At 38.6% G+C, this 26,718-nt stretch overlaps 1 protein-coding gene and 1 long non-coding RNA gene across 5 annotated transcripts in view; one reads left to right on the forward strand and one right to left on the reverse strand.

Moving 5' to 3' along the window:
• Positions 1-6,074, forward strand: part of LOC148420275 (uncharacterized) — a 33,196-nt gene extending 27,122 nt beyond the window's left edge. For all 4 annotated transcript variants that reach the window (XM_088421879.1, XM_088421880.1, XM_088421877.1 and 1 more), the window contains 2 exons: positions 4,251-4,444; positions 4,976-6,074. In XM_088421879.1, coding sequence (XP_088278005.1) covers positions 4,251-4,444; positions 4,976-5,210 — 429 coding nt within the window. In that variant the 3' untranslated portion in view covers positions 5,211-6,074. The remainder of the gene's footprint in view (positions 1-4,250; positions 4,445-4,975) is intronic.
• On the reverse strand, positions 390-11,571 carry LOC148420276 (uncharacterized). The gene is made up of 2 exons (XR_015866433.1): positions 11,115-11,571; positions 390-2,355 (listed from the first exon to the last, which is right to left on the reverse strand). It is a non-coding gene; the product is annotated as an uncharacterized LOC148420276 (long non-coding RNA).
• Positions 11,572-26,718: the final 15,147 nt, after the last annotated feature.

Raw genomic sequence — 26,718 nt, forward strand, 5'->3', positions numbered from 1 at the left:
GATAGCTTGAGAAGCAGTCAGTTGGTATGTGGGAAAATTGTTTAGTTGTGGGAATAATAATGTTTTGATTGCTAAAAATGAACTGAGATTCAGCACACCACATTATTTTTACCTCCAAACATGAAAAGCAAAGAAGCTAGAATTGTTGTGATTAAGTGGAGTTGTTTCGCTTGGTGGAGTATTGGAATGCATTATATTTTTGGCGTTTTTGGGTCTCTGATATTTCATGAACAGAAAGGAAATGGTACAGCCTGGTCCAACCATTTCCTTAATCTAACCAAGCGCATATTGGAGGTGAACCTTTCATCACTATGCCATCAATTGAGCCAATATAAGCGTCCCGAATCAAAATGCTAACTTTCAGACAGATGGACAAAAAAACAACCAGCTGCTTCATTCATTTTATTTATTTGATTTGGTGAACACTTGAAAGAGCTATATACTGAGTTGACGTCCGTTCGAGTTTTACGCGGCGAAGGTCTTGTATTGTCTGCAAAGTAACAAAAGATCTGAGACATTGATGGTATAAATGACTTCCTGGTGTCAAGGTCACTGACCCTATTGTAGCCATCATCTTTGATCTCATCGCGTCGGTTTTCGTGCCCGAGAACACAATGCCCCGTTATCTTCGCCCCGCTGTTGGTTAAAGCTGCGCAGGGTGTCCCGTTTTGGGTATGGGCACAAAAGCCAGGGATTGTGGACGGTCATGCACTTGGTCTGAGAAAATGTTGTTTTAGCGCTGACACCCGAGAGCCTGTGACCATACCAACAATGGAATGTGCGCGACAAAAGACACTGGGAGAGCGCAATGGGGAAATGAGCCAGGATGTGTAAAACTATCTCCATCTATCCCCGGAGGAGCCCACTTCTTTTTTAATGTGGATCTTTTATCCCGCTGGAGAAGGCCTAACGAGGTGCCATGAAAGGACACACGCGGCTCGGCCTTTCAATGGTGCCCCGTGTCACGTTGCTGCCCCAGGCCACGCTTTTTTAGGTGCCGAGCTTGTGGGAAAAGCAGCAGCGTTAATGTTTATCATATGACCTAATCAGAGTTAACACACAGGTCAGGACTGAGGAGCAGCCTGGGAACTGATGCAGCCACTGCTCTAATAAGGAGCAGACCGCCCTGTGTTTGGTCTCGTAGGCTGCCCCGCATTGCAGACAATAAGGAAATATTTCATCATTGGCCGCCTAATCTCCAAGGATCTCTTCCAACTGGCGAGCATCAATAAAGCAGCCGAGAGGGAAGGGAACAAGAAAGAGGGGGGGAGCGCGAAGGGCGGCGGAGAAGCACAACAAATAGCGGAAATGATTTTAAACAAGCGTCTTAGCTTGGACAAAAACTTCAGACGGACTCCCTAAGAGGGGAAATTGAAAGAATAATGCGTTTGCTTGTCCTTGCTTGCTTATGGTTTTACTGTTTGAGATGAACGTGTGCGCTTGCAAATTTGTGGCTTGTATTTACACGATTATACTACAGTGGAATATCTGATGAGGAAGACCTCACGTTGTAAAATTTGTTCAACCAACATTTTCTGAAAAAATATGCCTCGAAAGACAAACAAAATGGACACTTCAACGAATTGGCAAGCTAAAGGATTGCAGCGCATTTGTTCAGTCAGAAATATAACTTACGATGACAGTGTAAAGGACACTGGCTTGGTTAAGAAATTCAAATGTTTGACTAAAGGAAGGTCTGAAAATGGTGGATGAATTAAAAATAAATGAATGTGATAAATGACTGAATTACTACAGTAATGAATTACTTGAGATACTCAAGTACCAAAGCAATGGACAATTTTCAGTACTATAAGTACTACATTTATGTACTTAAGTATGTAATGAATGCCAATAAGTACTATAGTACTGTCTGTGTTGAAATTGATGAAAGGAATCAATTACTTAAGTACTTAATTAGCTATGCATATCTAAAGTAACCAATTACACTTTTCCCCTTCATCGATTGAAGCATACGACAAGAGTGAATATTGGAAATGCATTTGACAAAAAGAGACGGCAAATGTACTCAAGGCTCAGGTAACAACCAATCACAGCTCAGCTTGCAACTGTCACATGACCAAACCTAATAAAACAGGTGAGCCGTGATTGGTTGTTAACTGAGCCTGAGCACATGAAATGTCATTTACTCTCAACAGCGAGTGGCAAATTCTGTTTCTCAAGATCATTATTTTGCATAAAAATAATTTCAGAGTCGAGCCGCTGCTCCTCTGCGTTGCAAGAAGCCGGTTGAGGTGGCTCGGGCAGCTGCTTAGGATGCCTCTTGAATGGCTCCTTTTTGAGGTGTTCCTGGCCTCACTCGCCGATAGGAGGTCCCGGAGAACGACCTAAGACAGACTGGAGAGAAATGGATGGATGGGTGATTTGGTTGTCAAATTAAAAATCAGTACATCTGTTTTACTATTATGGCAGAGGAAATATATTCCTCTGCTCTATTTAGCTAAATAAGTTGTCATAATTTTTCAAAAGGCGCACTTAGCCAAAAAAAAGGTCTTTGGTGACTGCCCTGAGTAATATTTCAATCTATCTTTTATTTCATCTTGAGCCTATGTGGCCTGTGGCTGCCCTTGCTGGGTTAGGGTTTGATCAAATCATGCGGATAAACATGAGAAAATGCCCTCCATCTTTGGACGTCATTCCAACATTGAGGGTAACTAAGAGAAAATGACGCGCATTAGCGTGAACTTTGCAAGGAGCTTCAGATGCATTTCTGTGGCTATATCCTGTCTGGCTCTCTCGTCTGAGGCGAGAGGAGCGTATGTTTTGACCCCTGAACCCGGTGAAGCGGCATCAATTGCTGTAAAACATTCACACGCTTAACAGAGAAAGGGCGGGGGTAGGACGCCAAGAAGCTGGATAAAGGAACTGAGGAATTCAGCGGTCAGGCTCACAAGTTATTTCTGATCCCCACAAGCTACTTGTGGTGTGATGTCCTCAAACGCTAATCATCACGTCTTGGTGGTCTGCGAGCTTTGACGCACACGCACTCTTATCTTCCGAGGACTTTGCCACAGCGGTATCTGTAATCGTCTGCCTCTTAGAAAATAGAGTAATTTCCAGGGAAATTACATATATGAGAGATATAAATCAACATTTTAACGATGTTTACATGTGATGATATGATTTAAAGTATATGAAGTGTTTTTGCACATGCACTTTGTAAGTTATTTTCAAAGCCTGACCTCATGTGTCCCATTGTCAAGTTAAAGATACATGTACACATCCTTCGAAAAAAGATGAAATCAATTTCTTACAGTAACTTACCTTTAATGCGTTTCATTGCACCAGTGCTTCTCGATCATATTTTGCCAAGTCCCCCTTGACGCGTTGACTACAAATAATATTATTCCCTAAAAAAATGGTATACCTTGTAAATATAGCTGGACCTGTATCCTTTTTAACATTAACAAAATTTAAAAAAAAACAATATAAATCAACTTTCAACAACTATTAATTATTTTTTACAGTGTTTATATGGGTTACAGAATAGTCTCAAACAGAAAAAATAACAAAGTGCATAAAAGAATCCAAAACTAAAAAAAAAAAAAAAAAAAGGAAATTCTTATTTTATTGCAATTACACTACACATGAATGGACTTGGTAAATGAACTTTCACTTATATAGCTTTTTTCTACCTTAGGTACTCAAAGCACTTTACACTAACTAGTCATTTACCTACTGATGGCGCAGCATCAGGAACAACTGGGGGTTCAGTGTCTTGGCCAAGAATCGAACCGCGAGGGATCGAACCCACGGCCTTTCGGCTGGGAGAGGACCACTGACAAAAACAAAGCCTTTTCCCTGGGGTCATCCGCGCCCCACCTGGCATCACCTCGCGCCACTATTTGAGAAGCACTGCATTATATGGAGAATTGAATACTACAAAATTAAAAAAAAATCCTACATTTTACTAGATAAAGTTTAATATTCCAAAGCAAAAGCATAATAATTTATCTCAGTTTTTTCTTTTATTTTTTTTATTGCACATGTTTATAGTGAGTGCTCAGTGTGGTCGGATGAGTGATCAGCCACAGACTTCACTATTACTATTAATACTGAAGTCTATGGATTAGCACTTCTGGATTTTTTTTCTTAATATCACTTTTAATTTTTTAAATTTAGTATTTTATTTATTATAAAATTGCAACTAATGAGAGTGCATGTAACTGAATTAATGCACATACCGCATGTCAATACTGACAATGTAAAGTAAGAATCTTTTCTGAATTCAGGAGAAAGCCCAGAGAAAGAATATGACCATTGGTAACCTGAGTCAGCTCGTGTCACCACAGTCTCCCACCATGCTACTGGCCTTCCTGGAGCATCGCGAACTGGACGGCTGCTATGGTTTTACATGTCGTTACACAGAGGGCAGGGGCTTAGTGGTGGTTGAGGTGGACAACTCGCAACTTTGTGTGGATGACAGGTAACTTACTATAGATCTGTAAAAAGAATACTAGAAAAAAAAATCACAGCAAACATTGATGGAACTAGTGCTTGGTACTTGTATAACATTGGTTGCCAGGGACAAAAGCTCGTTTTTGCCATTGTGTTGCAACTCTGAAAACCTGAATATCCTAACTTTGAATGTTTCTTCTCAATAGTTAGCACTATATATATATATATATATATATATATATATATATATATATATATATATATATATATATATATATATATATATATATATATATATATATATACACACACACACACACACACACACACACACAAATGAATTATATTCTTCATAAAACCGAGTGATTATCATTGTGTTCATTTAAGATTAAGTTCATATACTTTTATTTTAGAAACATTCTACATTCATTCAACAAAATAATCTGCAGTTTAACAGATTATTAAAACAACCGTTAGGTGCAACACTGAACCTGAGCGTGGGAATTTGTGGGATGAAATAGCTTTAAACTGACAATTTCTATTTGTAAAATCTTTGCAGACTTGTGGAGGTGAATGGATCGCCAGTGGTCAACTTTTCAGAAGAAGAACTGAATGACCTTCTCTTTCGGCTACCCAGTGCTCAGATTATTGTGCTTCGTCGACCCCCCGTGACCCTCACTTCACATCAACCCCCTCTTATCCTACAGCACATGGTTAACCCTAATCCTCTCCAAGCAGACACAGATGTGATCACCATGGAAACCCCATCACTGAGCAGGCTAATGGCCATCTGACGACAATGGGGGTTCGTAGATGACCACAAACAATTAGCGAGAAAAAGAAACCAAAAATGGTTGACGATTGTGGAAACATTTATTTTTTTCATCTTGATTTAATCTAGATATTCGGTTCATTTATTCACTGTATTGGCAATAGTTCTTTTGCGGTACTAATGTTAATTGCTGATTGCAGTTACAACCACAAGGTCTTGTGGTAATGTTACGGTGCTGGTGTGCTTTTATTTATTTACTTTTTTCCCACTGCAAAATCTCAGTAGGTTTGTTTACGTTGTCACCGTCGATATATGCACCAGGACTTATACTGGCGCAAAAGTCGTATGTCTGTTCAGTACTTAAACGCGCAGGGCACTACAGCAGCCTGACATACACCCTAGAAATGCTTTAAATTAAACGTGGGGAAAAAAACATCTTAATACAAATAATATTCTGGCTAGTTGTATCATTTCTATTGCCCATAGGTTCTTTTTGTCACTTCTATCACATATTTCAAATAGGTAGCATTTGTTTTTGCCCCCTCCATTTTATTTTGTAGTAAATGACATGAAATGAGGTACAGTAAATTCCCACTTGTTTACAATCATGAGACTCTACGTTCCTCTGAGCGTCTTATTTTTTCTACTTTATCATTTATCTATGTACACTGCTCATACTGTGTCCCTTGTGGTCAGACAAATTCCATGTAACTGAAATGTGTTGTGTGTTACAAGCTACAATTAAAGAGAAATGAAATCTGTAGCAATCCAGAAGAAAAACATGCAGTTGGATGTTAAATGTCAGCAATGACAAGTTATTACATTAAATATGTCACAATTAATTGAAGACACTGTCACGTCAAATAAACGTTTATGTTCATATTGATTTCATGGTAGTACAACAAAGTACAATATGTATTATACTATAAATGGTATGGAATCTAACAAGCATACTGTATGACATCATCTGGGGGACCACAAAAATGCATTTTAGGGCCATTGTTGTTTCATATGTATGTGAAACGATCTTACTGTAATATCAGATAACTAGTGTCCAGTATTATTTGCAGATTATACTAATTTACTTGTTTCTGAAATAATAATAAAATAATAATAATAAATATTTTTTCTACTCTCATAGGTGAAATAACATTGGCCTTGATGCATTTTTAAAATCGTTTCAAACCAATAAATTGACATGAAAAGGAAAAGGAATTATAATTTGGATTCAGTGGGAATACGTATTAACAGAGAAGGAATTTTTGAGTTCTGTCACCGAGATTCCTTGGGATATTCATTGATGAGCAACTTACTTGGAAAGAGTATTAGTTCTGTTTGAGACAAGGTTACAAAATCTCCGGGGATCAGAAAGTTCCTGCACCCCTGATAGTCACCCTAACATGCATTCAATTTGCTACAGTTCATTCATTAATTTATTCATTCATTCATTGAATTTGCTTTCTTGAGTATGTTTGTCAAAGCTCTGTCAGCATATATTCCTAAGGGTGAAACAATGAATGCTTGACGCTGCACTGGGGAACTCCCGTAGAAAAGATGTCATCTAGTTACATTCATGCCTGAAAACCGTGCATCCTATATTATACACACACGTACAGCTATTTTGGAAGTTGAGTCACGTTTGGCTTTTTTTATGTTGTAATGCAAACCATCGGGCTATGGGAATCAACCCTTGGCTGCAGAAATGCCTCATTTCTGCCTCGTTCTCCCTCGTTAAGAGCCAGCCGATCGTGCAGGCTTGACAGTGCAAACAGTACCAGCCACCGGCTAAGGCTGCTGGGGGTCCAAAGAGCCGAAGGACAAGAAACCGGTTTTTCTCATCGGCTGATGAGAAAGGTCACCGGTCACTCACCAGTGTAATATAATTTGGCAATAAAAAGAAATGGAGCTCGATGTAATGCGGATGGGAGATGCTGCTTGCCAAAAAACATTCACAGAGTAGGAGAAATATGATTCTGGCAAATTGAAGTCTTTGGCACACGCAAGGGAAAATAAAGTTGACCAGGCCACAACTTGTAAACTAACACAGATAGACCATAATGTCATACCTCAGGAAGTGTTAGCTCAGTTTTCTGAGAAGTCATCCAAAACCACAACACAACGAAATGTCAGGATGTAAAAAGAAGTCGAAAGACTGACAGTGATCAAAATGCTTATGGTCACAATTAGAGGCAACGGGAATGTTCTTTCAGTCCACGCAGACGGGTGATGAAGTTCAGACAGAGCTGGGCAGCACTTGCAGAGGCAGAGGAGACTGTGTGTCATGGCTGTCTTTATGGACATGAATTAACACTGGGAAAAATGAGACACCATCCTGTTAACACCGCTGCTGGCAAAGGAAGTAAGCCCCGGTGACCAAGAAAAACCAGAAAACACAATCCTGCTACCATACACCACTCGCTGGCACTCAAAACATCCGAATGAGAAAGGAAGATGAGCCATAAGACCTTTTACAGTACATTAGTCAGAACATCTGCAGCACATTTATATGAACATCAACCTCCTCTCGTTCTATTGCCAAGACGCCTCTGGTTGACCCAGGCTGTACCTAACACATAGTGGCACTGTGCAACCTGTACTACATCTGGTTCGCCTTAACAGCCTCGGCAACAACATCCAGCGCACACCGATAAGCTCTGAGGTGAGTCGGCTGAAGCTACATTTCTCTTCTCGCCCTATCAGCTGCAGCTGCTCACTCCTGAGACACCCCCCCCCCCCCCCCCCGCCCCCCAACCCTTTCTTCTTTCCGTCCTTGCGCTACCTCAACAATGGTCCCGCCCCTTGACATCTCAGGGTGCCTCACATCCGTTTGAAGTGGAAGAGGGAGCATTAGCTTTGGTTTCCTGCCCAAATCCCACACAAGCTAATAAAATGCAAACAGGTCTGATGTGAAGCAAGGGAATTCCTGTCCACTAAACACTAAACAAACACTCAGTCATACTTTAAAATAGGTTGAAGCAAGTTACTCCTTCAAAGAGTTAATCGTTAGGGGCCCCTCCATGAATCCATAACTGTCCATTGACACATGAGTGTGAATCGTGGATTTTTTTTTTCTATGACCAGTCCAGAATGGAACGTTTTAACCAAAGGCTCCATCTCGACAATAACCATAGGTGGATAAAAGATAGGGGAATTTGATGTCTCACTAACATGTTATTAAGACACTTTAGACATTCTTTAAGTGGCGTATGGGGAGGGGGGGCTTAATGTCTCAATTGAAGCATAACAAAAGTCTCACTAATCATGAAACCTGTCACCTTTGTTTTGTTTTTTAGAACTATTTCAGGAGTGATATTTTGCTGGAAGGCCTGGGAGGGCCGCTGCTAAATCCCAGGGGCTTTGGATTTCATTTGGTTGACGTGGAAGTGGGGCTTCTGCCCTTTCCTCTGGCAAATCTCACTCTAAGTAGCTGCACTCGGTGCTTAAGAAAGTCCCGGGAGATATTTATGTGTTGACCCGCTCTTGGTCAGATGTATTGTGTTATTTGACCTCTGTCCCTCCAGGATTATTCCTGTGTATGAGGCAAATCCACACAATTTGAGGATATACTGCCATCTACTGGCAGAATTCACAAGCCGCCCCAACTCATTAAAAAAAAAAGAACACACATACCGGTAATCTACCCGTCCATCCTTCCATCCATCCATCCAAGCAAATTACATAACATTTTCACTCAGAGCACAATACCAGTTTTAGTTCCAGTAGTTAATTTAATCAAAAATAATTGTTAATCATTAAAAATAATTGCTAATCATTGTCTTGTAAAAGTCAGAAACATGTAGGACTGGTGTAAAAAGAAAGTAAAAAAGCATAAAAAATATGGCAGAGAAAGCTGAAAAAGCTTGACATATAGTTGAGTTTTTTAACAACAGTGTTAGATCACTTTCTGACACGTTTATCATTAATTTTGTGCACATTTTGTACACACCGCACAGATTCGGAGGAGGTTTGGATAAAAGCCAAGACTGAAAAAACAACAACATTAACAAACCATACATACCGTAATACAGTCATCATCTTATTTGTATATATATATATATATATATATATATATATATATATATATATATATATATATATATATATATATATATATATATACACGTGTGTGTGTGTGTGTGTGTGTGTGTGTGTGTGTGTGTGTGTGTGTGTGTGTGTGTGTGTGTGTGTGTGTGTGTGTGTGTGTGTGTGCATAGGCTTTTCAGGAGCTGAGCTACATTGTAACACTGTACACCATACAGTTAAAAGGCTAATGAAAAGGTCACAAGGATTAAGTGTGAAGTTTTCTGTGCATGAGATAAATTTGTTGGCAAAATTGCCTTCCACTTACTTCCTGGCAGATCGACTGAGAAAGGTCAGCGCAAGTATTATTCAATCTCCAATACGCTCTTGTTAAGATGTAGAGAACATAACGGCCCGTCTCTGTGTCTATTCACAAGATTTAATAAAAGCTACATGAAAAGTTATCATGGTCATATTGAGCACAGAAAAATATATTCTTAGTATAATTTAAAACAGAGTAGAAGAAATTATATTACAAATCCATCACAGAGATGTGAAGATACATTTGAAATATGAATTGATGTTAGTAAAATTGACACTTGAAAAAGTCACATACAGGTTTACGTGAAAAGATGTATACATACATATGTGTTGGTAAATCCTTTTCAAACCTGCTCCATGTTTCAAGGCATGATTTGCATCCTCAAATGTTAAATCCCACACTAGGTGGCAGTAAAGGACTCTCTATGTTTGCCGCCATTGGCAATTAAAGTACTAAAACCTCTCTAAATGAAAACAATCCACAAATGCATCTTTTCACGCCTTCAAAGAAGCACCGACAACACAATAAAATTATCAGGGACGGTTCATAATCGTTCTAGAAGGTTTTGAACATTATTCCAAACAAAAATATCCAGGTAATCTTAAACTGAGGAAATTCTACAGTATTATATTAAAGTAGTAATGCCAAGAGATAAACCAAAACAAAACTGTAAATAATAGATCTAATTATACAGTGAATATCTAAAAATAATCTAAGAAGAACCCTCTCACAGAGTTGTTATTTACTTTAGACTCATTGTGTTAATGTAGTAGATCAAAAGGTTAATATAGGTCAATAAAAAGTGACTATAGTCTTTAATTTCTTTAACAGACTTTGAAAGATGCAGTTGTAATCGCATACCTTGTTGAATTTGAGAATGGTCACAGGTGCCGGCTGCAAATTTTACTTTGGTCCATCAGGAGGGCTGATACTGTTTTCATTTTTAAATGACCAAATAATTAGAGGGGGACCATTAAAACATCACCGATTCTATCTTTCACAGACTCGGTCAAATGCAGGCTGCTCTTCAGTTCAGTCTGGTGAAGAACTTGCATTAGCATATTTGATGCTAGCGTTAGCTGTGGCTGGGGTCGGGGCCAGGTGCTTTGCATTTATGTGGTAGGCTAAACTTTTGCTGCTTCTGTCCTAAGCATGCTCATTCTTCCAAAGAATGCATGTCACTCTACCTTTATCAAAAGTACCTTGGGTGTGTTTTTAAGAGTTACATTTACCATTCATTTGTCTGACAACAAGCACATGCTCTTCAATTTTCAATTCCTTTCGTTCCTGAATTTGCCCTCCTACCCACAACATGATCCTAACAGATTATGTCAAACTCAATACCAACCAATGAGTATCTACGCTAACGTGTTGATTGACACTCATTTTGCAACACCCAACAAATCAAGCACAAGAAACCTGATGCATAAAACCTGATCTAAGTGGCATACAGATAACATAAAGTAAGAGAAAAAATTAGATTTGCATGAATTAATTCTTGAATTCTGTCCACCGTGTCTGTTGTCATTCTTGTTTTCAGTGTTTTCCTCAGTTTATGTCTAACTTTATTTTTATCCTTCTTACCTCCATCCTCGATGCTCAATGGGATGATACAGTCCTCTGCCTCCTGTTGAAAACTTGTGACATTGTAATTCTCCATCCATTTTCTACAGCTGCTTATCCTCGCAAGAGTCGCAGGCTTGCTGGTGTCTATCCCATCCGGCTTGTTCCATTACCTCTCATGATGCGTACCCTGGCCAAGGTAGGGACATCACCAGTTTATTGGAGAGGGGGGTCCAGCCCCCAGCATATGCAGGATGTGAGCAAGCACAGAATTTCACCACAGCTACACAGCAATCAAAGTGGCTTTATGGGAAATGGCTGAAGGCGCCGTGACAAGGAGGAGATGGAAGAAGCGCACAGAGGGGACCGATGAGAGGAAATGGTGCACATGATAAGTGCTGAATGGTAGGCCAGTGGGACAGACCCTGTCAGAGTGGCTGTTAAAAGGCTGCAACGCCAAGAGAGAGATGACTGCAGAGGACAAGAATTAGAAAAAAAAAATGGTGCTCGGCGCAAAATCTCACAATCGCCGCACTTCTTTCCATAACTGCCGTGTGTCCCGAGTAGACTAATGGATGATTATTACGTTGAAGGGCTCAGAGACGAGAAACAGGGTTAGCGGCATGTTTTATTCAGCTCATATGTAGAATTTTATGTTTCAGCACTGATATTTTTGCATGAGTATTATTTATTTATTTATTTATTTTGCAGAGACCCAGAAATGTCTCGGTCTGACGCTGCTGTACCGCGCGTCGTTTTCTGCTCTCGTCTCGGAGCTTTTCATCTCTAGACTCTTGCGGAGAAACAATGATGACCCAGTTCTGAGTTTGCCTCTGTCTTACAGCCAGTTCTCTTCTGTCCTAATCACGGGCGTCCCTCAGCTCCGAGAGCTGCCGCGCTACCAAGACACGAATGAAGGAGGCGTGGGAGCTCAAGGGGGGGTTGGTCGAGATAAAATGAGACAGAGAGGCGTGAACAAAGTCGGCATGTGGAAGAGAAGAAAACCAGAGCTAATCTCAGCAGGAGGAAAAAAGAGACGGGATGACAAAATATTAGGAAGGATGGATGGATGATACTTTGGGGGAGAGAAAGGGGAGGTTGACGCATCACATCTTGTCTGATTCATCCCCAAAGGAGAGCACATCCAAAGGCAGGATTGAGTCCATGACAGGCGGTTGAAGAGGGGAAACGGAGGCCTGACGTTTCGTGCATCTTCATGTGCACAGATGTCTCTTGAGATAAATGAAACCAGGTCATTCATCAGGTGTAAGGATACACTCACAAGAAAGGAGACATACTGGCCTTATGTAACAGAAAACGTGCATAACCTGCAGCGTTCTTCGGTTTCGTGCTCTGCTTTACTTTTATTAGATGGGATGTGTATTAAAACAGCCCTAAAAGGGTTGGCGTAAGATTATGCTAGATTATTGTCAGCATTTTATGTGGGAGAACGGCATTTCATCTTGTGTTAATCCGCGAAAAAAGGGTTGACTACACATTGTTAATCCAGGATCACTTCAAGAATATGTATTTAAAAAAAACATTTGGCAGAGTAAGTGTTGGGTTTTAATAAGTGAGGTTCTTTTTAATACGGAGATGAATTCTTAGTGCAATGTATGCAGATGTGCAACGTTGCCATGTCACTTCCCCAATACCACAAAACCTAAAGACGAAATGTTGGGCTTTGTCACAAATGACATTTACATCAAATGTCAGCGAAAAAATACAGACTGACTCATTATGGCGACCCCATTGGGGAGGGATGTTGTAAAAACAATTTGAATGTGTAGAAAATGCTAAGGTTCAACACATCACAGTATGGTAAACAAAGCAAAGCCATGGCATTTGTGACTCAACTGAGCTGCTGGCGTGTTGGGTGCCTTGCTCACTGGCACCTCTGAAATGAATGTAACAAGAGTAAAACAAGGGTAAAACCAAGATGATGTCAGCAAAAATAGAAACTGAGATATTGACAAATTTTAATGCTACTCTTGATTCCCTAGAAAAAACTAGAAAATGTGCAATACCTGACGAAATTGCGTGTGAAGACGAAAAGGCTGTTGAATGGTGGAATGATGTGGAATTTTGAATTGTCGGAAGAGGAAAATGGAATTCATGAAATGGCGGGAATTGGAGGAATCGGTTAAAGTTCAAACGGTGTAAAACAGAAAGAAAGTTACAATGTTTTGGTGAGAACGGCCAGAACAATGGGAATGAATGAGGATTTATGGGTAGTAATTTTAAAATAGCTATGAATTTTTGAAATGTGTGAATATTTGTAATGATGAAAATGTGAAAGGAATGAATTGAATGATGTATGTGTAATGGGGAAGCTTCAATTGTGAAATGTTAAATATGCCATTGGGAATGAATTCAGAATTTATAAAGGGCACTGGAGAGAAAATTCCAATAAGACATCGCCTGACATCTGGATACTCCAAAATCTGGGAAAGATTAGCACCTCAACTGATGAAATGGGGCAAAAATGTTTTTTTGGCCTCAAATCCCAAATGATGTTTCCATGTGGCTTCAATAAAATAAAAATTCTATTTAAGATTTGTGTGTCTATTAAAACACGATTTGCTCTTTCGTGTGGCCTAGCTGCATTTTGTTAAGTGCAATTGGAAACAAAAAGTAAACAAGATTTTGATGGTTCAACACCGTTTTGTTTTGATTTTGTTTCTTTATGTACATTGCAGGACTTAAAAGTCTCTCCAAATTTCTTGCATTAATGAACATGGAGGTTGTCTTCACAATGACAACCATGATAATCTTTTCAACTTCAAGTTTCATCTTCTCATACCTCACATTTGATTTACATTTAATCCCAAATAAACAAGCAGAAAAGTGCAAATGTGTATGTCCTGGAATGATTGGTCGCATCAATTGAGAAGACACATGGCCGTAGAAGATAGTTGTAGACAAAATGTCCAAAATCAACCATACCGTTTATTTCCAATCACTGTTGAAGTATATTAACAGTTTTTAATGTTTAGTACTGCATATAAGAATGCTGTAGATTATCATCCTGTATAATGGGGCAAGAGATTGCCTTTCCTCATAATTTTCCAATGAGATAAGGGAAATATTAAAATACAGATACACCAATGATTATTTTTTTTGTAATATATATATATATATATATATATATATATATATATATATATATATATATATATATATATATATATATATATATATATATATATATATATATATATATATATATACAGTATATATCTTCTGCAACTTTCTTAAATAAGAATCTAATAAATAAAAACCAATTTTAACATGAGTTTTGGCCAGAGTACAATTCATATTGGGCTTAATTGTGTGCAAAATGGGTACGTGGTATTATAATCTAGCCTCTTTGTCTCTCCTTCACTGTCTTGTCTCCTAATGCTTTTCTTTAGTGCTCCATATACCATCGTTGTGTGACAGGGTTATCATCCTGGAGAATTAGCCTCATCGCTCACTCCTCTATGATGATGATTTAGCTGTCACTGATCTTTTGTGACTGTTATGAATTTTGTCACTCAAGTCTATCTGGAAGCATCCCATTTTTTAAAGTTACTTTCAAAGCTCATGACGGGAGGTGACATTATAACTTATCGGTCTAAGCACCAAGATATTATAGTTATATTCTTAAAGTCATATATTTCCTATAATGCATTTTGTTCATTCAAGTTTTCTTTCATTGTCTGAGGTTACGTTGAGCTCTGTTGTTTGAATGTATCCACATTGCCATGGTACGAATGGATTTCACATGTATAGAACTTATCTACGTTTCATATTTCCCATTTACTGTGGATTCAGTATCTTGTGCTCAAGGACGGGTCAGGGAGGGACATGACCTGGTTTCATAGTTTATTTTTTACTACAGTTTGAAACCATCCCAAAAATGTCTGCTCATCCACATTCAATGGTTGGCTCTGCAGTTACTTCTAAAAACATTCCTGAAAAAAGTGGTACTCTCACCATATGACACACCGATTGACTTGGCGACTCTTTCCTGAATATAGCTGGATATACACAGACGGAATTCTCGAATTTTAAGAAGATTTTTCTTTTCCTTTTTTTTTTTTTGTCTGTAACGGACCCCACACATTATAACAAAAAATCATTTGATCACATGGGATCTCACAAAGATTGTTGCCAAATGTTTCAGAAGAGGAGAGACAGCAAGAGTGTTGTAAAATGGTGATGTCAGCAAGGAAATACTTGCTTTTTACATTTAATATCTAGGATTGTTCCTAATGCATTTGATTGCACCTAACATCTGTCGCGCATCGGGAGACGTCCAGGCTCTTGTTAATGGATAGATGCTAACACCGGAGACTTGTGCTGTATCCTAAAAGAAAGGCAAAATTAACTTGCAGGTTATTTATTATTTTTTTTTGCCATACGATATAAAAATGGGATTACCACAGGTTTCCCATTTGCAACTTTACATTCCAAAAGTAAGTTAGGCAAAAAAAAGAAGGAAAAAAATTGTTGTAAACATTTGAAAAAATGATGAAATAGTGATAAGAACTTGCTAAATATTAAAACTAAACGTTGTCAAGAAAAAAGAAAGTATTCTGCTACAGTGGCTCCTAGTCGATGTCACTCAGACCGACTGTCGGTGATGCAAATGGACAGGAGAGTAAACGCTGGAGAAATTGTGCATCCAGCATGAAAACATCTCCAACTCGCAGGCACCCCGTGACTGGGTTCGTGCCAGCTGGGGACTGTAGGGATGGATTTGACCTTGCTCATCTATACCCATATTTGGCAAACCACCCATGCACAAGAAACGTATTGTCAAACATTCTAATACGCTGGTTTGAAAAAGTAAAAAGATTGGAACAAGTGAGGATGTTATTCCTTCAATCAATATATCGTTCCCGGTGAGGATATTTAACGTTGATATGACCGCTGTAAAGTAAGTCTGGGGGAGGGTACGTGTGACTGAAACGCAGTTAACGGTCAAGGGTGCCAAATCTGGCATGGTACAGACTTGGCAACAAACAGCCAATAAGCCGGCACATGCCTGGAAAGGGTGGGCTTGTCAGAGCTGAGGGAGCACATATCAATGACTTCTAAGCTCTCAGAATTATGCTAAGACATGTCTCCTTGAGGGAGCATGGTGTGGAGTTGAAAGTCATTCAAGGACGGAGATTTAACAGCGCCGCATGGGGACCCGCTTCTCCTTCTATTTGGGCAATAGCTGTTTAAATAGTACAACACAATGTGACTTATTTTTGTAAGTCTTTATTGGTGAAGGCACTTTATTAGGTATCCGAACTCAACATTGTAATTCTAGTGCATGTAATTTGCTTGTGACGATGTGATGCATATCTGTGCCGTGTTGAGATGAATTACACTATCAGCCTGTATTTCTTCCGTTTTACACAAGGTGACCTTGAGTGTAAGGTAATTTACAGCTGACATGTTTGCTGTTCATGCGCCTGCCAAGCCGCATCAACCGCACTTGTGTTGTGACATATTGCTGAACGGGTTTGTATACGAGTAAATGATACAATTAAATGTTTGCACAGCTACTCCGCATCTGCTTTGCTTGCGGTAATCCTTTAAATGCCAACAGAAACCATTTCGACGCGATTTTGGTGAAGTGTTTTTTGTGCGCAGCGGTTCAACACCGCTGGAATGAACGCGTAAAATAGATGTGGTCCAAACTGGTGGACCTGCTTTCTCATGTGGTCTAAATCACATGCGACATGGGCTGTGCCTGCATGCTCCGCCAACCAGCGGCTGATGATGTGAAATATTGATTTGCATGTCCACCCACATCAACACGCCTTGGCTTTGCTGTCAAGTTCATTTAGAAGAGGCCTCTTCTAATGGGCCTTTGATGCCAAGCTTGTGGCAACAGCAGAGGTGGCGAAAGAGGGTGGAAGAAGTCCCGCAGGGTCGAGAGCACAATGCAAACATGAGGCCAAAAAACGGATAATCCTGCTCTCATAAAATTCTCACTGGTTTCATAATCAGCAATATGCAGGCTACAAAAGCTGCGTACGGTGCATAAACCTGTACTTAGTTATTCATGCAATGGTAACATGTTGTTAGTGCCTCATATGCCGTTGTACACTGTATTTCTCAGTTAGCCACTTCAGCATGGATGGACTCTTTTGCTTCACAAAAACAGCCAGCAGCCTTGCCTCAACAGCATACACACACACCAGAGGATAGCTTCACAGTTACGAGGGGAGATATGAATCAAAATGATGCAAACATTTTCACTTGTTTTTCATGTGAACAAATATTTTCTGTGATTTTCACGTTTTTCGAATCCACAAACATATTTGCGATATTCATGTCTTTTAGATTCCAAAATATATTAACGATTTTCACATGAGTTTGTTAATGTTTTATAATAACATCACAATGGGTTTTCATCTTTAGATGTTCAGTTGTTGAAAGTTTTTATGGAATGCACACATTTTTGAGACAAGCAGTAAGCTTTTGCAAGCTATTACAGGTTCTCAAATGTTCAAATGTCTGAAGGCCTGTTCCTCCTCCAACCAAAAGTAGGCAGTGTTGCTCTCACCGGTCAAGCTGTATCCTGCTTCTTGTTTAAAATTAAAACTGGCAATTGAAAGATGTAAAATCAGCATTTTCTCTCCTTTTACTATGTGTTTAACACAGGTCAGAAAAAATGACAAAAATGTATTTCCCTAGAGTTTGTTTTCAAGTGTTTTGCTTTCACCCGGAAGACGCTCTGCAGCTAATGGATGCCGATTCTTTAATTAACAGTAGAAGAACATCTTCTTGTCAAGGCATTGTAAGTTCAAAGGAAACAAATTTGGGTCACATTTTGTTTCACAACTTGTGTAAAATGAATGTATAATAAATGATCAGATAAAGGGTCTTCCATTTTTTAAGGGTAACCTTTCCGTTTCCATTCACTGAGAGCAACACTGCCCCTCATGGATGCAGGACAAAAGGACCTTTAAAATGTGTTCACATTGCTACGCTCAATTTTTTTTTTTGGTCGATCGTTGGCATTTCCGAACAACAGCAACCTGTATGTGTGAACACTAAAAGGCCCAAAATTGTCCCGCATTGAAGACACTATGACATCCCACACAGCGGGCGTGCTTTCCGTTGATTTTTAGGTAAGTACCTGGTGATCATACCGGTTATCATACCGAAATGGCTATCGTCCCGAGACCAGAAAAGTTTCAATTTGCTAAATTTAAGAGGGGAAAGGGTGAGATTTTTGTATTTTGTGCAGTGTCAACAACATCTCACTTGCTGACTCTGAGTGAGTGTCTTGCTTGCTCCAAAGGAACATGAGACAGACAGCCATTAAATGCACCTCGTTTTAACTCCATTGAGTTGTCTTCATTTAAGCCGCATTTTTTTTTTTTTTTTTAACAAACTGTTCCTGTCTTTTTGAGCACAGAATTGTGACGTGTGTTGCTTGTTTGTTGCATATTGGCTAAATGTGACCCGGCCGTTCCGACTGGAGTCATATGACAAATAGATTAGATATGGATCGAATACTGGATTTGAAAAAATCTGATCAGTGTCGTTGACACCGCTATTAAAAGATCAGATGGAGGTTGCAAATGGGCAAAAAAATCTGAATTAGGTCACTTCAGGCTACAGTGTGACTCAAGCTTTAGACATATGTATATCTGAGGATCTGTGTGTATTATCCTGCAACAGTGTTATGTTTGATGGAAAAAATAAAGGCTCGTTTCCCCCGATCTGCAAATGCACTTTTGATAACTCGTGAACTTGAACTGAACAAGTGGCAGTCACAAATGGTAATACATGATAAATGTGTATACAACATTAACAGACACGTGTGAAAATTGTAGCTATATTGGTGAATCTGAAACTCAAAAGCACACATTTGTTTGTAGATGTGAAAAACACATGAAAATGGTGGAAATATGTGTGGGTCTAAAAAACGTCACGAAAAGATTTGTGTGAATAATTTGGACACAAATCTCACTGCATACACAGAATACATATGAATTGTTTCGGACACAAAATGGCCTTTGCAGAACACGCAAAGTGAAAGGTTACTCTCAAATTCCGTTGTGAAATATCTATGGAGAGAAAAGCAATGCCACATGCAGCCGTGAGAGATAACAAGGTGACCTTTTCATGTACACAACTGAAATGATAAATTATGTTAATACCTTGACTCAAAGCTGCTTTCGCCCCTAAAAGTGATGGGCTTCGGTGTGTTTCCTTCACAGTAATGATAAAGTCAAAAGATCTACATCTCCATACACATTTGTGTCAAGGGGTTTGTGCACTTTTTCTCCTTCTCAATGTATCGTGGAGGCTGTCTCAGTCAGGCAACCACAGTCCATCATGCAGCAAGAGACACCTGTGGCCTTTATTCTCACTGCCATGGTCGCTGACATTGTGTGAAAGGTAGAGGGTAGATGTAATCCAGTGAGACAAGCCAGAGTGGCAGAGGAAATGAGCAAAAGCTTAGAAAAAGGTGGTGCAACAGAATGGAAGGGGAAGGTCACTTCACAATTAGCTACACTCAGTAGAGTGAAGACTAGCGCCAAGGGTGAACTGTTACCAAAGTGAGAACATTACGCAGCACCATACAACATTTATGTTTTTATGTTTATCCATGCATTAGCAGCAAATTTAGAAGTGGAGATAAGATGACAGGACTGTCCTGTAAAATGTTTGACTCTGGGCCAGGATGGAATTACTTAATGCCATCAAAGGGTAAACTAAGAGAATGCAATGATTACGAAGCAAACACAAGACAGTGTCTCAGCGAGATTACACTTTGCAAGCCCAGTATTGCTACGCTAAGTTCGTAACGTTCTTCCCTGTAACACAAAGGCGGCGGCAAAACATGTCAGCAGGGTACATGGTAGGCAGGTATGCCCCTTGAAATATAATAAGAGGATTTTAGAATTACAATGACCTGACATTTCTGATTATAAACCACAATTTATTTTCTTATGATTTGAATCCTGTAGTTTATGGTCCAGATGGCGTATCTGCTTTTTTATTTATTTATTATTATTATCAACCAGGGGGCAATCCACTGATAAAGCAAATCTGTTCAAGCTGTCAATTCATGAAACGAATATGAAATAGCGCTGAAAAAATGTAAATAACGGCCGTGTTCAAAAAGAGTTGAAAAAAATACAGTACTAAAAATAGAAAAATCATGTACAAGCTTAATATTTTTTGAAAAATGTGTCACTTGAAAATGTGATAGCTATATGTGTGTGTCCGTGTGATTGTATATATGTTATGTGCAACTTGTTTATAATGGCTATGTGTAATAAAATAAACAATCCATCAATCAATAAATCAATCAGTTAAACAAAGGGAGACAGATGAAGACAATTAAAGTATTTTTTTTTTAGTTTGAACTGCTATTTTTCTCTGCGGTATTCTATTATGCTGACTATATGATGGAGCTAAACATGCAGGCATGTTAAGTCTGTTCAAGATTGGATGTTGCTGTGAGCAGGCAGTCAAAGAACTTTGAAATTAGAGAGAAAAAAAAAACATCTTCCAATATAAATAGTTGATGCGTGTGACTTGTAGTCCAGTGTGGCTTATCTATGACAAAAAATGGTTTTGTTAATGATAGCAATATTGTTAACATGGACATCACATTCAGATGTAATATTTACGGACTATGTTAAATGATATTTTTACGACTACTATAGCGAGCTGTGCATCATGCGAAAGGCATGCCTTTCTTGGTTGAAGTACTGTAATATGAGTCCAACCTGACAATAAAGTATGCAAAGGGAGGCATTTCTGTGCTGTCCTGAGTGCAAATAGAGGTGAGTCAGTATATGCCAGCAAAATGCTATAAAAGAGGCCAATTCCAGCACAGCCACGAGGGTACCATGTCGTGTGAGACAGATTGAAAAGAGGAGATGAGGTGAGGGCAAGTGAGACAGGAATGGAATAGGTCTGCTGCTATTAGCGCTTCCTGTGCCCCACTTCTGAAGATTTGCATCATCCTTTATTTATTTATTTGCATGAAAATATAGGTCAGACCATACATTTTTAATAGTTTTGCAGCTTTAATTCAAATGTCTGCGAGCAACCCCTGCGAGCAAAGCTGCCTTTGACGCAAGAATAAAATGAGATGAAGACAACACACAATGCACAACAGAGAATAAGGGGTGCTCAGTAATGCCCCGACGAAGATGACTGTGGCATGATTAAATACGCTCTTATTTTACTTTTTCGAACTACAGTATGTGCTTTGAGGTGAAAAGGGGACAGAAAAAAATGTAGCTGACTAACTGAGCCGTAATGGTTTGTGATGATAGGCATTGGAGGACAGCATCAGCTAAAAGCGTTTTAAATCCAAGTAAGATGCATATTCTCCACCTGCACCAAAACATGTCTGACACGCACAATTTTGCGCATCTTATCTGATTCATGGGTTGGGTTGATAAGTCAAGCTCTATTTTGAGGAGCCATTATGAGCCTCCGGGCTGTGACTGGCCTTTTCCACTTTTTTAACACGCAAGAGAAACAGAAAATGGGACCTCTCTACCACAAAGATTGTGTTCACGATTCAACTAAGTACACTATTAATCAAATAAATTTATCATGTAACTTTAGCACTCAATATACAGCGCAGCCAGTCCTATCATTTTGATTCTCGATCAGCACTGTGAAAAATACGCTGAGTTTCTCGTAGGAGCAAAATTATAGTGTTTCCTCAGTTGAATAATATCTCCAGAAGGACAAATTAAAAAGGCAACAATCAATAAATGTGCACTATCGGTCAGTCAGAATGGGTGGGGGCAAGGAGGGAGGGCTTTTATTTTTTATAAAAAAACATATTTCTTCACGCTCTGTCTGGAAATGAAATTGCCAGGAGAACAAAAATTGAACCATTGTTCCAGGTAATATATTAGAAATGATTTATTTTTCTGTGTGCCTCTGTCTTTTCCCTGTTTGCCTCAAATAAAACGTATCTGGATGTTAAAATATTATAATATATACTGTATATTGCGATCAAAACTGAATCTAAATATGAAAACCCAATTGTATAAAGCTACCATGTAACTGCAGGACACCCCACATTTAGATCAAATTAAACGACCGAGAAGCTGTGAAAGTTCACTGACTCGAGACATTAGAACATATCCTCGAAAATGTAATATGGAGCTCTTTTGTCCTACTAAATGACTACTATTCCACCCAGATGTTTAAAGTGCATATAAAACATAGTTTGATGTAGCATTCAAAAATACCCCTGTGGGTGTAGCATAAAAAATGAATTGCTGTTAGAAGGCTCATAGTATAGCTACACATTTATAGTGGCACTCCAAAGAGAGCTGAAAGCTACCACAGTACAGTATATAACTAAGGGTGTTCTATTGGCTATCAAACACCAGCCGTATAAAAATCTCTTGAGTTGTTATCTCTGTGTGACAATAGTAGCAAAAATAGCCCATCTTGCTCACACAAAAATTGCGTTCAGAAGGCACATAGTGCGTGTGTGGAACTCTACCAGACCGCAACATATGTACGAGTAAATGAACATTGTTTCACAACCATCGCAACAGTTGAAATCTTCCTTAGGAAACAAGTATTCTCATTTCAGTGTATTTTAAAGACAAGGTTTGTGCCTTGTCCAATCTACGCAAAAGTGTGTGCATAAATATATATATATATATATATATATATATATATATATATATATATATATATATATATTTTTTTTTTTAAATATGGGCTCACTCTTTACAAAAGGGTAATATAACAGCTACATTATTACAGTATATTGCCAATTATTTGGACCAGCTGGGGAGGGCAAAGAGAACACGCTCAAGATGTTACCCTGGTGCGAGTCACTGATTTGATGATGGAGCGTATGTTCTCTGTCTGACTGAGAAACACAGTGTAATTCTTCAAGCTTCTTTCAATTTAGTGGGATCATATGTAGGAGAACTCTATGGACAAAACATTAGGTACAGCTGCATCATTGAATCATCTGAAATGTGTGAAAATTGCGGTGGCAATGCTCGATGACTCTACTAACAAAATTAATTTGTTCTGGAAGTTATTTCATAACATGATTTTTTGTAAGCCGATACGCTTTTTACATTTAAATAGCCTAATCCGTTACAAGCCGCCCAAAATACACCTAAACACTTTAAATTAATAATATTAAGAAAGTAAAAAAAATGCTTCCAAAACTGTAACAAATAGATATTAGGTTTATATCAATATATAATAATCATGAAATTCAAAATTCAAAATGAAATTCAACATCATGTAAAGAAAAATAGAAAAACACTCCTAAATCTTTTAAATTCATCATATTAATTGAAGCCATTGACAATATGAAAGCAGTTCACTTGATTGTTCTCAGATGGTGCTGGTGTGTGAGTGATGAGTGCAGAGAGAAACCTGTTAAGGTTGTTTGATTTGTACATTTTTATTTTTCATTTACAGAAAACAAGTCATCATTTACAAGTTCACAGGAGCGATAATATTTCTTTTCAGATTATTTGGAGCATCTAAATTTACTGAAGTATAATTTGCTGTCATGCAAAGTGCTTCCTGTGTGATGTCATTAAACCCATTCACTAAAGAGCTAACAATGCTAACATAAAGATGCGACAGCATACAAAGAGGTATGTTACATATACTGTATGTTGTTATGTGTATTGTACAATGTTAGCCATAGCTAATAGGAAAATTATGTTTTTTAGTTCTATGGTGTGAAAGTGGAAAGTGTGGATGAAACATGTGAAGATGAAAAGTAGAAGACCACAGTAGATGAGATGTGATAACATATTACATTACAGTCCCATTTGAGTGAGCATACCCTGAATTTTCTCTCGTAACTAGAGACAATATTTTTCCTCAGAGACGTTCCATAACCGTCTCAAGATGTGTCCATAAGTAAAGGTGTCATTTCATTATTGTGATTGCAGTGGTCATACTCTGTACATCACACATATAGATCTTTACACTTACTTTTTTTTTTTACAAAAATCACGTTGCTAGGTTGCTGCTAAGTTACCACAACCTAAATATCACTAGACAAAATACAGTTTTACACCACTGAAAGCTACAAACACATCACAGATTTAAGATTCACATAAGCCAATGACTCTTTTTTTTGTTTGTTTGTTTCACCCTATTTACTGCAGTCATTTTGACTGTAAAAACGAAGCTGCAATATGTTTGTTATTGAGCTCTGCCATGCTATGGGTGAACCTGATTTTTGAGCTGGATGAGGAGCAATTCCAATAGCTGTTATTGGTTTTACTGTTTTAAACACCAACACCAACACCACCCCCGTATGTTACTGCACATAATCTCTAAAATGGGTCTGAAAGGGGCCTGGACGGATAACTGTATTTCACCCGGAATGACTAATGACCACAAGGATTAGTATGATTATTGTCTACTGTACTGTATTTAATGGAAAATAGTGAAAACTGAATATACGAAAATGAGTGCAGCCAGAGTGCAAAAATTGGTGAATAATGAATCAGTGCAAAAGTGCACACTCGTAATCATCTATGATGATGTCTATAATGTCCTGAGCTCCAAGTACGGCCATGCCTCATAAAGCTTCATATTAGTCTAATATTAATTAGTCTAAAATATAGGCGGCTCAGTGGAGCAGTGGTTGGTTTGTCCGCCTCACAGTTCACAGACACAATTTCAAACCCAGCACGCTCCTGCCTTCCTGTGTGGAGTTTACATGTTGTCCCCAAGCCTGCGTGGGTTTTCACCAGGGAATCTGCTTTCCTCCCACACTGCAAAAACATACATGGCAGGTGTATTGTTCATACTAAATAGTCCTTAGGCGTGATTGGGTGCATGAATGATTGTTCGTCTCTGCGTGCCCTACAATTGGCTTGCAACCACTTCAGGGTGTCCCCAGCCTATTGCCCAAAGCCAGCTGGGATAGACTTTAGAAAATGTATATATATATATATATATATATATATATATATATATATATATATATATATATATATATATATATATATATATATATATATATATATATATATATTATGAAGAAATTGTCATCGGATTTATGGTACGCCAAAAAAAGGGCAATGTGATCCATGTACACTTGTCATTTGTCATGAGTTAATCAACGACAGATATCTTCCTTTTGACTGACTTCCATATTTCATTTACCGATTATGCATGTGTGGAAGCATGCACAATCAGCGTGTGACAGTGTGTGGGCAAGTTTTCATCTGAGTGAAAAAGCAGAGCAGACAAGCTCTATATTGGACCTGGGCGGCACGTCGGGGACAGCTGGATGTTGTCATGCCCCTGTAATGCTGATTGCAGCCCACGAGCCCTGACCAATTATAAATCCCTTTCACCGCACTCAGGGGTGAAATACGGCAGTGAAGGAACACTCCTACTGCACTGTACAAGAGGCCTTTCTCAATTTATGTGTAGATGGCTGCACAAAACATTTTGAAATGTATAAACACATTGGGTTTTTTTTTTGGGGGGGGGATTAGTAATGTGCAGCAAAGCATTTTGCCATCTATTCATTTTTTTAAAGTAAATATAGAAAGCTTGTTCTTAGAGTCATTGGGCTCCATTCCAACTGACTTTGGTCAAGGGGCCGAAACACTCTGGAATGGCCAACTACCAATTGCATCTCGTGCTCTTTCTACTGAACATGAAAGAATATTTTAATCACATATTCTTCATCAAAATGAATTCAAAAGTGAGAAGAGAAAAATGACATGCATCATGGAATTTGTGTTGTTAAGTCACTATAGGCTCCTCGCTCAAGGGAAGTGAAGGTTAAATGGTTGAGTAGTAGGATTTTCTCGGATTATGGTGATTGACAGCTGTCCTTTAAGTGTTTTTTTTTTTCAAACCACAACATTTTCTGCATTTCTGGTGTGCAGCCTCAAATACTCTATATGCAGAAAACATAAAGAGGATTTTTACCTTATGTCTAAAACACACAAGAGACAGTTTAATTAGAAAGAAAAATCAAAATGCATTAGTCCATCAAACCATATCAAAATGAAGTTGCCAGAGCTAACTCAACTGGCCCATGTGGTTACAAGTCAATAGAATCATTTTCCACCAATCAAAAGAATGGTTCTGACGTCGTTTTCGCACTAGCACCCTATATTCATTTAAAGTTAAATAATTTATCAATTAATCGACAACTCATTGATTACTAAGTTTCCTGGATTCAATAACTCTTTTTAATAATCGATTAATTATTTTGAGAGATAATATTGTCCAAATGCTTGGAATTTAAGCCAAATTTGATCGTTAACATTAAAAGCATTGCACATCAAAGGGAAATCATTGAAAGAAGACTTTGGGAGCTGAAATTTCACCTAGATGGTTTAAGTGCAACATGGCATGGCAACTTAGTTATGCACACTACAAGGAGTGTATCATGCCTTGGCTATAATACTGTAAGAATTATGTTGGCGAAAATCACCCAAAAAGTAGTCAAAATATTGCACAAGGGTTAAAGTGAGATTTTACCTGCTCCCCTCATAATTTCGTTTTCAATGGGACAGTTGACATTAGACCCACAGATAACACATTTGACTCAGCCTGGTATGTTCAGTAGCGATCAGTGGAAACAGTAACCATCTCAAGATGTACTGTTTTGGTCTATTAA

Source organism: Hippichthys cyanospilos, chromosome 8 (assembly GCF_059441005.1).
Source record: "Hippichthys cyanospilos isolate Australia breed blue-spotted pipefish chromosome 8, RoL_Hcya_1.0, whole genome shotgun sequence".
Lineage (NCBI taxonomy): Eukaryota > Metazoa > Chordata > Actinopteri > Syngnathiformes > Syngnathidae > Hippichthys > Hippichthys cyanospilos.